This window comes from Rana temporaria, chromosome 2 (assembly GCF_905171775.1).
Source record: "Rana temporaria chromosome 2, aRanTem1.1, whole genome shotgun sequence".
Taxonomy (NCBI): domain Eukaryota; kingdom Metazoa; phylum Chordata; class Amphibia; order Anura; family Ranidae; genus Rana; species Rana temporaria.
The window spans coordinates 332,843,808-332,857,070 of NC_053490.1; the positions used below are offsets into that span (position 1 = coordinate 332,843,808).

Sequence of the window (13,263 nt, forward strand, 5' to 3'; positions counted from 1 at the left end):
GCCATCCAGTACTCTCCTCTTGATTGGCTGAGACAGAGCAGAGGCGCTATTGGCTCCCACGGCAGTCAAAGTCAGTCAGAAAATCAGAGGAGAGAGGGGACAGGGCAAAGGTCAGGGCTTCATGTCTGAATAGATACACGGAGCTCTGACTCAGCTTGGGTGACCTCTGTAGCAAGCTGCTGGCTGAGGGGCACTTAAAAGGAGGGAGGGGCTAGGAACAGCAGAGAGGAATCCGAGTAGGGAAGAAACTAATAGATTAATTTCATAATCAATTGTCGATTAATCGATTAAAATTTTCACAATCGATTAATCGGCCAGTAACATAATGGGGTTAAAAAAACTAAAATTAGCCCTTTATAGTACAAAAAAGCAAATCGCTACTGTAAATATTACTTTCACTGTCCCACAGTAAAAAAGAATTAACCCCTTACAGTAGCGATTATTTGCTCTTTTTGTACTTATTTTATTTTTTTTAACCCCATTATGTTACTAAACATCTCAGGCCCGGGTTCACCCCTCCTGTTTTTTGCAGTAACACTACAGTTCAGTTACATGTTTTCCTATGGGACACGTTCACATCCATGATTTTTTTTCAGCTGCTGCGTATTTGGAAAGGGCAAGGACTTTAACGCAAAACGGTGCCATTTTTTTTTTTTTTTGTTCAATATACTTCAATGCAGAAAAGCATGCAATGTGTTTTTGCGTCAATTTGTGTTTTGTAATCTGCCCAACAACAAATTGCCCCCCCCCCCCCCCCAAAAAAAAAGTGTGTGTGTGTGTGTGTGTGTGTGTGTGTGTGTGTGTGTGTGTGTGTGTGTGTGTGTGTGTGTGTATGTATGTATGTATGTATGTATGTATGTATGTATGTATGTATGTATATATATATATATATATATATATATATATATATATATATATATATATATATATATATATATATATATATATATATATATATATATATATATATATATATATATATATATATATATATAAAATAATCGTTAGTTGCAGCCCTAGATCCGAGAAGAGGAGGATCCAGGCTGTTCTGTGCAAAACCAACTGCACAGAGGAGGTACGTACAACAGGTTATTTAAAATAAAAAAGCGAGCCTTCACAATCACTTTAAGGTATGCCTTCTCAACTTTTCGAAGAGCGAGGACCACTTAAAGCGGAGCTCCACCCAAACTTATTTGCTCCCTCCTTCCGCTGCCACATTTGGCACCTTTATCAGGGGAGCGAATACCTTTTTAAAACCAGGCGATCTGCGAAACTTCCGGCTCCTTCTTGTAATCGAGACCCTCCCCCGGCTGCCTTTTTGGGACACACAGGTCTCAGGAGACGACAAGACCATTCAGAAAGTGCAAGGCTTAACTTTCTGTTTCTTTTAGTGAAGATGCTGGCGCCTGCACCCGGAGCCGATGAACGGGCCAGCTTGGGGTGCCACATTGCGGGCTCCCTGGACAGGAAAGAGTCCTTATATTAAAAGTCAGCAGCTACAGGACTCCCATCAGTGTCCCCTCAAGCACTGGTTAAAAGCTTGTAGGCGTTTGACTGATCTATAAGACCCCATACCCTCTGTCTGGACAGTGCTGATTGGCCCTGTGCACCCTCCCAATAAAAAATAAAATAAAAAAATCTCTAGAAATACACACCAAACTGAGCATGAGCATATAGACTATGTTATGAGGAAATTATTAGGAGTCAGTGGAAGGGGAGGATCAGAGAAGACAAGATCAAACAGCCTTTTTACACATTGCAGAGGATTAATCCCTTAGGTTCCACAGTGAGTATAAGCAGCATGCTTTACTGCATATTGAGACCGATTTTACGGTTGTGGGTTTAGTAACACAATAAATGATTTGGTAATCGGTAGCGGGCCACAATGAAATGGTTTAGAATTAAAAAAAAAATATATTTTTTGAATAACATAATGAGGTTTTTAAACAATCAGGATCATAATTTTCAGTGGGGCCAATCCCCGTTGGATCTTTACAAACTAAATCTTGCGGGTGTTGAGGTGCCCTTTTTAAAAAGCACATGGAGCTTGCAGGATATAATAGAAGTCTATGACTCAGTGCAGCTGACCAGCAGGGAAGAAGCATGTGCACTACACATACGGATCAGTGTGGAAGCAGTCTATATAACCCCAATATGCCCACTGAAAAATTATGTGATTAATTAACTGAACTTTGTGTCTTTCAGCTTCTGCTGGCATCACTAAGCTGTTAGAAAGGTACCTGTCCTAGACAGAGTGATACCAAATGCACTTCGTCTGGGACAGGAGCCAGCGCAACAGAGGAAGCATCAGCTTATGCGGCTCCTTTTTACTCTGTAGCCACATCCATTCACTTTGATGGCTGGTCGGCCACCCACGACCTGGGCTTGCCGACCTGCCATCCCAGTATGTGATCCTGGGTCACTGGTTGAGCACCCCTGTAGTCCATGAATGGGCCATGTCTGTAAGAGGCTGGAGCCACTAGGTGCTGATTTTTCAGTTGCTATTGAACTGGCATGTGGCCTTTTGGCCAATTAGAATCGCTCTGATCAATCCTGGAAGCTCTACAAAAAGAGCGGATAGAGTGGGAAATTCAAATCCCCAGACCGTTACACCAACTGCATGGGCAGTGACAAGTAATCACCTATAAAAAAAGTGCAGCGAGGACCAGAGGCTTCGAAAAGGTATACTGTAAGGTTTTCGTCCACCTTTGTAAAGTTAAGCACTAAACAAAAATGATATACTTGAAGTTACCATAAGTCTTGTCAACTTACCTTTCTGTATGAATCCTCTATAGTGGGATCATATTTTTCTACAAAAATTCCCTGAACAAACTGCACCGTCTAGAAGACAAACACAGAAACAATAATAAATCCATGAAATTAAAATACCACATAATAAAGTAAACCTTTTATTAGGAAAATATAGGGGGGCTGTCATTGTTGACCTCTTTCTGAAAAGGCAGTTGCATGGGTTTTACACTTACCCACTGGCTTCAGGACATAAAAATCAGTCTGTTAATAACACAGAAGTATGCAGACCTGTACAAACTACTGAAAGCAAGGGGCCAGAAAGGCAGCCATGCAACCAACTAGCCTTTACAGAAGTCAATACTAACAGCTACCAAATTTCTTTTAATTTATTTTTTATTTTTTAAGTCCTTTAAAAAAACAGATTCAGAGAAAAATTATTCTGCTAGATAAGTTATAAACCTATCAATGGATTTTATCAATGGATTTTTATCATCTAACAATAAAGTGAAAACCATGGGATATTTTATAGCAGTCATGTAAGATTTTGAGGCAAATTTATACACAGGACCAAAGTTCTGAAAGTTAACTAGATATTTAGAAACAGGTTCATCTACCTATAGAACAGAAGCTACTAAATGGAAACCCATGGCCACCACTAAATCAATGTAAACAAGTACAAAGGCGAGTTCTAGGTTTTATCACCAATATGAATGATCATATAAAATATTGCATTTGAGTATTAAAAATGACGGGTTAAAAATCCTCCTTTACTCTACCCAAAATAATAATAATAAAAAAAAAAAAAAAAGTCGTGCATATAGGTCTAATTAAATAAATACACCAACAGAACATTTCATATTCCCGATATGTGCCTGCTGTACTATGTACTGGTATGAAAACGTATCCTGTTCTCTTTGTATTGCTTCTTTTGTGCGAAACCTTGCGTTTCTGACAGTCCCTCTGCTTTCCTATTAAACACTTGAGCTCTGGAAGGTTTTACCCCGTTCATGACCGAGGCCATTTTGTGCAATACAGCACTGTGCTACTTTAACTGGCAATTGCACGGCTATGCAGCACTGTACCAAAATTAAATTTATATCATTATTTTTCACACAAATAGAGATTACTGTACTATTGGTGGTATTTGATCACCACTGGGTTTTATTATATAAAACAAAAAGGTGAAAATATTTTCTTCTCAGTTTTAAATATCCCCAATAAAGTCAAATTTCTTCATAGATGTAGCCCAAAATGTATTCTTTGGGGGAAAAAATAAAATAAAAATCCCCAATAAGGCTAGGCTCGCATCTACACGGTTGATGTGGTTTTCAGGCGCATTTTGCGGTGCGAATATGCATTTTTGATACGTTTAAAAAAAAAATCTCTTTAATAAACAGTGTATAGCTGGTTGTTAAGCAGCAAGCTGGGAAAACGCCCACCGCGTCCTTAACAACCGATGAGTCATCAGCTGTCAGCGGGCTTGCCTGCAGACAGCTGAACGTAAAAACAAGCACTGCAAAAAACGGTGTGGGATCCCCTCCCCAATACATACCAGGCTTTTGGGGTCTGGTATAGATTTTGAGGGGAACACCACGCCAACATTTTTTATTTATTTTTTAAATGACATGGAGTCTCCCTCAAAATCCATATTAGACCCTTTTTCAAGCAAGCAGCCTGTAGGTCAGGAAATGGAGGGGCTGTCCCCTAAAAAATGCATAGGTGTGAACCTAGCCCAAGCATATATTAATTGGTTTGTGTGAAAGTTATGGCGTCTCATCTAATTTCTTGAGGTCCTAAAGGACAGGACTAATTACTCTCAAAATTACCCTTTTGGAAAGTAGACAGTCTGACATATTTAAGGTATGGCGAGTTTCTTGCAGCTGTAATTTTCTGTCACAATTCTTTGGAAAGTGAAGAAAAAAAAAATATATACAAAATAAAATGTAAAAAACATTTTTACATCCTGTCAGAGTAGTAAATTGTCACCATAGTGACACTGTACTACCCCCCCTCACCATTATTGCTTATACAGTGATTCTTACTGTAGAAGCAATAGCTTACCCGTCATGAATGGGTTTCCCATTCACGACAGTGGAAGATTTTCACTCATTCCCCTAGTTTGACAACTCAAACATTATGGATTTCCCATTACTTTCTGCACCAGAGATAATGATTAACAATAGTAAGGGTAAAAAGTCATAGTGGGGACACAGACAGCAATAAAAACCTGACTGGGATTCTAACCACGACACAAGCTACCCAAGGCTTGTATATACTAACAGTCAGGGCTTATACTGTTTTACAAAACACTATTCTTTTACCTTGGAAAAACAATAGTTATGTACTACAAAGGTAAAAAAGGAATGACTTGTTATAGTGAGATGGTAAAATTTGTAAAGACGTTTGTTTATTTAATCACTAAAATTGGTGTATGGCGGTACCTATAGACATCAAGAAAAACTAACTGAGCAGGTAAAGGGAAGCATGGGACGAGAAATGGCCTAGACCATTTGCCTCAACCAAAAGCCTTAAACAAAGTGTGTTAGGTTTCACGTACACTACAGCTCCTAGAAATTTGAGTTTAGGAGCTTCTGGCTTTTTATTTCACCCAGTTAGGGGAGGTTCAACCTCCCTCTCCTGAAAGTGGAAGAACTGCGTTCAGGATAGGAACGTTTTAGCCGTACTTCACGTCCAAATGTACATGAAGTCTTAAGAAACGTGAAGACAAATAATTTGTTTTTTAATTTATGCAATTATTGCTTACCAGTGCGGACTTCCCAACACCTCCAGAACCAAGAACCACGAGCTTGTACTCGCGCATGATAGTATCGTTTGTCAAATGCTAAAGGAAGCTGAGGAAAAAAAAAACCTTCATTAAATTTACCATGGCAATTTAAACAATTTTTTTTTAATTCAATAATGCAGGAGGAGTGTAACTTTTCAGGGTTTTTATTGCATCCTAGGAGAGATTCTGCATATTATTACCTTTGTGTTTATTAAATAGAAAAAAATTAAAAATAAATTGGGGTGTTATTCTACACTCCATTCAAAATAGTAATAATAAAAAAAACACATATAAAAAAATACATATAACAAATGAGTAACCTATCCACAGTAAAAAGTATACTGGACCATAGAACACCTGAATCTGAAAACGCTTCAAAAATAGATATAGCGAGGACACAGGCAAACATTGTTAAGACAGCCCCATATAAACCCTCCCACTAGCAGCCATGCTCAGTTTTTGTGTCCTGTACTTCATGAAAATGGGAATTTTGATTTACCGGTAAATACAGGACTGGAGTTTAAAGATTATGGGTTAAATGCTGCCATCTTAAGGCAAAAACTTTTGCTAGGGCCGCCCCATATGGGTACCCATATAAACCCACCTACTCCATGAGGCTCCAATTTTGTTTTGTTTACCTGTGACCTGTAAAGAACATGCATAGCGCACTATGTACCCTCACTTTACGTACACTCCCATGTACGGACACCTTGGCATCTGTGGCAAATGTTGGTCAGCTTGACATGGCACTGCTCCTGGTTTTTAACATTGGCGTCAATAGGAAATATACTATTGCAAAGCAGTTTGTGCATTAAGTGAAAAAAGGTATTGCTTCACGTTAAGTACATTTTCATTTCACATGCATGCTCTGGTCCCATTGTGTACTTAAAAGTGGGGTATGCCTGAACTCCAAGATAGTGCTCAACAAATCCCATGTGCCAGGTCGCCATGGCAACTAGAAATTGAGTCCTGGTGCCTGGGCTTTTGTCAGCCCACACAAGAGAATAGGTTTTGTCGTTGAAATAAAAGCTTTGCTAGAAAAAAAAAAACACAACAGGCCCCTAACTTTTCTAGCTGCCTTCTAGATGCAAAGAAAATATGTCAAGTCCTGCTCCAAGGTGAGCCATTTAAGTCCACCTGTGAACAGAGAACCAGGCGGCGGCCTTGCAAATCTAGAATACGTATACTTGAGGGTAAAAAGCCCAAGAGACACCAACAGCCTGGCTCTGAAAGGAAAGGCAGAAACCAATTCCTTAAAGTGGATGTAATTCCGACAACATTTTTATTTTTGTCACAATGTACAGTAGAAGATTTCCTATCATCTATGCCCAGTCTTGCCACACAGAGTTACTCCAGGTCTGAGCAATCCTCTTATTGTACAGTGAAATAAAACGAACTTACAGAGAAAAACCTTAGTCTGTTCTTCCCCCTTGCTGTGAGTGACAGGTTATTTACATATCTCATGCACTAGCCTGAGACAGGCATTATTTTTTAATTCCCACCCCCACTCCTTGCCTGAAGTCATGTGGTTACTTTTCTGGATTTTGACTGGATGTTAGTGATCATAGCAGAATTTAGTGTAAGGAATACACAGGGGAAAAATGCATGTTGACAAGGGGAGTCAACCCACAGAGCTCCACCCACAGAGCTCCAGACAACCGATCCACTCACAGAATCTTCAGTTTTTCAGTTCTTATAACAGACAGAGGGGAAACATTTGACAGGTAAGGATACATGCAGGAGGCATCTATATCCTTATAGATCAGCACTATGGCAGTAGTTTAGAAAGAATAAGAGTGGGTTTACATCCACTTTAAGGGCATAGGGCCTGGAAATGAGGATATATGCAAGTTTATTAGACCCGTCAACTTCTTAAAACAGTAATTTTACACTGAGTACACAAAGTACATTTCAAATTTAAAAAATTGAAAAATGAAAATTGTTAAAATCTCTCTCTCGATATATATAAAATATATTTCTATTATACGCACACACTTAGTTATCTATATCTATCTTTTGAGGATTGCTGGGAGGACACATGGGTTTCTGTGCCAAGTTGTGATGCTGTTCCAAGCAATTAATCTATGTCCCTGTTCTGCAGAATTATGCCTTTTTATGGTCATCTGTCTACTCCTTCTGTAACTTCAGATACTTCTCTCTCTGCCATTTCTCCCTGACAAATAAGGAGAATTACACAGCCAGCAATAAACACCTTCATGCGCATGTTTATTCTGTTTTCTTTACTCATTTAACCATGTCATGTAGATTCTGTGCCCATTGATTTTCGGAATAGAACAGAACACCAATAAAATCAATCATTTGGCAAACATTTTAAGGTGCTAGAGATACCCACTGGTTGCTAGGGTCCATGCACACTTCTGAACATAAACCTATGCATCCTGCATCTTTACCATGCAATCAGCTTTTCTTGCACTGCAGGGACATTTTTAGAATGTTTTTACGTGATTTGTGTATGTTCTGCAATGGATGAGGCGGTGCCTGCATTTTCTGCGCAGTTGCGTTCATTAATACAAACAAGTGTGCCATGCATGCAACACCATCTCTACAGAAGAAATGCTTATTGTAAACTGCACCTAAACCTGTAAGGTCTTGTTTACACCTGTGTTGGTCTCTGAAGAAACATCCACAGTGGATTGACCTTTCAGAACACAATGCAGACGAGGCTGACTGAATGGGATAACTGCATTGCAACTGAAAACATAAAAATAGACTCGCTGTTGCAATACAACACCATTCATTAAAAAAAAGGTCGCATTTGGCAGAGGTACTGCTTGGTTTGGTCGTGCTATGAGCGAAACATTGCAGCTGCAGCATGTGTACAAACCACTTTTGCGATTAGGATTCACCGTTTTATATATGTATTTTCACTAGTTATTTATTTGTCACTGTTATGTATATCATTTACCACTAGCCATCACTGATTTCGTGGTTGATGGTTGTTGTGGAAACTTACCTTAGTAGATTTTGCTACAGTGTGTAGCGCTTATCACATTTTTTCTTTCATGTGTACAAAGCCCATCAGCTGATTTTCCCATAGTTTCTCAATCAGCATCTGGCTACACCTAGTCCTGCACACTGCATTTGGTTCATTCATGGAAGGGGAAGGGTCATTTTTGTTTTAGGAGGCTTGTGCATCAGTAGTAACTGTATTTGGTACTCGTTTATACCGTCATTCAGAGCCTTTTAATTGTACTTTAAGTATACTTTGTGTCTCACAGTCAACTACAATAAATTAACTCTTTCAAAACGCTTCTCTTCATAATCTATGAGAACAAGTGGCTACTGTTAGAAAAGCATATTTTTCATGCCTTTGTACTCCTACATAGGATTTTTTCCTCCCAGCAAAGCGATTTATTCATTACAGTATTAAGGAGAAAAGTGAAAAAGAATAATTATACAAAGCTTAGATTTGTTTACTGGCTTACAAATACAGAGTCTTTCCTTCAGTCTACATAAATATTACTATTAAATACATATGGTCAAAGACATGGAGGTCTCTCTGACTATTGTAAGAAAACGTGATATGAACATGGACCTAAAGCCAGTCAGCTGGGGAGAAAAGTACGGAAATGCAGCTTCTCACAGCTAGGACTAGTTAAATACTCACAGTCGGACACAAGTAGATGGGGCAATTCGACTGCTTACATCCTTAAAGTGCCTGGGGTTATTAAGTTGTACCTTTAGGTGACTGGACACTGGCAAGCTTTCGAAGACGCTCCCACTGGGCACCTTCCCTGTAATCCTACCCCACTCCTTGAATCCTCAATGTTGTGGAAAGCAATGCAGAGAAACTAAGGAATAGAAGGGAAGGTGGTAAACTCCGGTTCTAAGCCCCAGTATTATCGGCGCCAGGAGTCCAGGGCTTAGAAATCCCCTGAGCTGAATGTCCAAAACTTCCCTCTTCAGGAGGGACGTTTTGGAGCATTCTAATTGGTCAGCACCGTCACATGGGCAGCGCCGACCAATCAGCATCCGCATACCCCATCCTGTCAGCTATGGAGAAGACATGTGGATGCAGAGAGGATTTCTAAGCTCCGAACTCCTGACGCTGATATATCGGAGATTGCCGCAGTCCAGGTCAGCGGGACCGAGGGAGCTAGGGGCGGGAGGGGGACCTGTGTAAGTTCACCTTACAGATTTTTCTGTAAAGGCAAACTTACACTTTAACAACCAATGATCAGTTGTTTGTGGGTTTCCCTTCGACAGCTGAATGTAAACCAAAGAATTGGTTTGCCAAAAAATTTGAGGGAAAAAAAACAAAAACACACACAGCATTGAAGCACCAATTGCCCTGGTCGAAAGTGCCATGACCGGAAAGGGTGGCCCGCCCTTTAAGAGCATAGGCCTGTATGACAGCCTGCCTGATCCACCAAGAAATGGTGGTCGACGAGACAGCCAGGCCCTTTCGTGGACCAGACACCGACACAAAAGACAGTCAGAACTCCTTACTTATTCCGGCGAAATGCCGAAACCACCTTCGGAAGAAGGGAAGGTCAAGACCGCCAACTCAGAAACCACTCTAACAGAGGTAAAGGCCACTAAATGGGCCCCCTTCTGAGATAGTGTCAAGAGAAAATCTCTCTGATGGTTTACAAAAGGAAGGTTCCTTGAAGAACCGAGAGCACCAGAGTCAAAACTCATGGGGGAAGAGATGGGCCAAAAGGGAAAGTATATGACAAACCCCCTGCACACAAAAAGGGACCCACCAGTGAACAGACCGCAAAAGGGCCACTGAAAGAACACAGCCAAGGCTGAAATCTGCCCCCAAACGGTGCTTTAAGCAATTTTTAGATCCACTCCAAACTGTAAAAACAGCAGGAACCAGGACACCGAGTACGTCCGTGGACGTCACTCCATCCCTTCGCACCAAGAGATGTAGGCCTGCCAGGTGCGACGATAGATCCTCCGGAAAGAGACCACAGTGCCCTTAGCATTGTTGAGATGACCGAGTCAGACAGACCCCGGTCACTTAAAGTCTGGCTTCCAATAGCCATGTTGAGCAAGTCAGTGACTGTACAACAGGAGGAAGTATGGGACCTCAAAACAGAGGGAACTCCCGCCCTGGCAACCGCCAGGGTACCTCCGCTACCAGGCGCCCGATATCAGCGTACCAAGGACGCCGAGGGTAATCTGGAGCGATTAGAATCATTGGGATCTCCTCAGCCTCCACTCTGTGGAGCAGCTGAGGAAGCAACTACAATGGAGGAACGGCAAAAAGTCGCCGATGCAGACCCCACAGGGCCACCAGCGCGACTTACACGTCTGTACCAGATCACTAGACCTGGCCACTAACTTCGACACCCTTGCGGTGGAGACGAGCGGCCAGGAGATCCATGCCCTGTGAGGCTAACCTCTTGCAAGGGAGCCGAAACACCCCAAGCACAAAGACCAGTCGCCCTGGTCCAGCATCTGGCGACTCCAGTAGTACACCTGATGGTAGACCGAAGCTGAAACCAGATCGGGCGACCTTGCAACCTCCTCGACCACGAGGAGAAGCATAGCCTGATCGCCTAAAGGACAATGAATGGTAGACAGCACCTGGTATTCCCAGGCAGTCTCCCACCCAGGCACTAGCCAGGCCCGACCCTGGGTAGCTACCGAGACCAGACGAGAGCGGGCACATTCAGGGAGGTGTGGCCGTAGGTCCACGCAAGTCCAGCGACTCAGGGCCGACATGACCCCCCAGGTTCACAACCCGTGAGGCTGGCATCCGTCATAAATACCGACCACTGGAAGAAGAAACTTCCCGGACCGAAGAGTCGGGGATCTCCGTCAGCAACTCAGAGAGACTGACTAGGTGGCGCACCGGAATCTGATGATTTCAGAGACAAGAGATTTTTAACCACCTGGACAGTATTTCCCCTGGAAAACCTGAGTGTGGAACTGGGCATACAGTACCGCCTCGAAGGAGGCTACCCACAGGCCCCAGACCAGCAGGCGCCCGGAGAGAAGACCGATTGCGTGATGCCAATACCTTAACAGCAGACTGAAGAGTCTGCAATTTCTCCAGGAGAAGAAGGACCTTTGCCACGAGGAGTCCGGATCAACCCTAGATACTCCAACACTGAGTCGGAACCTAGCATGCCCAGGATTTGAACCCTGGGTTGCACACATGAAGGGCAGGCTTGCTGCCACTGAGCTACACCTTCTGGCCTAAATGTTTAACACCCACCCAAATCTTCGGAGGGTCTGAATGGGAAGAACACATCCACTAGGTCTTAGACAGAAGCTGCTCTCAGAAGAAAGTCGTTCAAGTAGCCAATGAGGCAAAGCCTCGCTGTCCCAACAAAGTTAGGATAAGTGCGAGCTCCCAGCTGAAAACCCATGGTGCCAACGCCAGATAAACAGGGAGGGCCACAGGCTGACAGAGACCCTCTCTCACGACGAAGCACAGAAAGAAAAAAAAAACACTGACATGCGCAAAACAGGACATGAATGTATGCGTCCCTGATTTCCGAGGACGCCAGGACGTCCCCCGGATGGAGCGCAGCTACCACCAAACGAATGTATTCCATGCGGAACTACCCGCCTGAGGCCCAAAGAAAACCCCAAACTTCTCGTCCTGCAGGAAAGGTAAAATTACCCCGCAGCTTAGCAAGTCCCACACTGCCCAAGGCAGACAGACGGGCTGGGAGAGGAAGACACGAGGAAAGAAATTTTGTGTGTGGATAGGAGGAAACCCTATCTAGTACTCCGAAGAGACCACCTTGCAGACCCACTGGTCGAAGAGCAGGGAGGTTTCACCGAATTGTGAACCTGCAAGTCGCCCCTCCCCCCTAGAGACAGGGAGGGAAGGTTACATACAGTGGCAGGATTTGGGTGCCGGCGTGATCGGCTTACGCACCCAGGGACGGATTAGTCCCCCAGCGGGGCTTTTGATGGCCTGGGAGGGTTGCCCCTAAATAATACACACGCATAGTGTGTATGTATATTATGTAGGTGTATGCACACATGCCTTTGGAGGAAACCGGAGTACCTGGAGGAACCCACGCAGAAACAGGGAGCAACAATGCAAGCTCCAGGCAGATTGGCGTCAGTGTCCGGATTAGAACCAATGACTCTCTCGCTGCCAAGTAATGGAGTTAACCACTACACCACCGTGTGCATAAAACCATTCTGAAACAGAAGCCCTGGATAACAAGGGCGCTGCATTCAATGAAGCATCACAGACCTATATGAGGCCCTGGACCAGCTGGTCCGCTAGCCTAATAACTTTGGTAGAGAGTCGGTGCTCCTCCACTGTCTGGTGCAAAATGCTCACTCCGTGAGTTGTATACAGCACTATGGGTCAGGACTACTCCAAGAGGGTCCACCACCGGAGAAGAAGCCCACCTTTTGAAAAGGCTCTCCTCAAAAGGGACTACAAAAGCCCTCAGCGGCTGTTCTCATTCCGCCTCTTAGAAATTATCAAAGAAGGGCACAGAAGGAAAAAACCTACACAGAGCGGTCTAATTTGTGTAATCCAAAAAAGACTGAGCCCTCGGCCGAAACCCAGCTGCACTATCCAGCTTAAGAGAGTCCCTTGCAGCAGTGAGAAGCGCACCCATAAATGCCTTATCCTGCTTTTTTTCCTACCCAGGTACCTGGTCCATGGCTCCATTACAGAGCATTCCCCAGGGGAAAACAGGAGAAGAGGGCACTCTTTTACCGCCCGTCCGCAGTCCACCCCCACCCTGGCACAAACGTGTCCAGGACTAAGAATAAAA

At 43.1% G+C, this 13,263-nt stretch overlaps 1 protein-coding gene across 1 annotated transcript in view; it reads right to left on the minus strand.

Moving 5' to 3' along the window:
• The window catches only part of RAP1A (RAP1A, member of RAS oncogene family), a 65,740-nt gene that overhangs the window by 22,344 nt on the left and 30,133 nt on the right, over nt 1-13,263 (minus strand). The window contains exons 3-4 of the mRNA XM_040337496.1: nt 5,516-5,603; nt 2,773-2,841 (exon numbers count right to left, since the gene is read on the minus strand). Coding sequence (XP_040193430.1) covers nt 2,773-2,841; nt 5,516-5,572 — 126 coding nt within the window. The 5' untranslated portion in view covers nt 5,573-5,603. The remainder of the gene's footprint in view (nt 1-2,772; nt 2,842-5,515; nt 5,604-13,263) is intronic.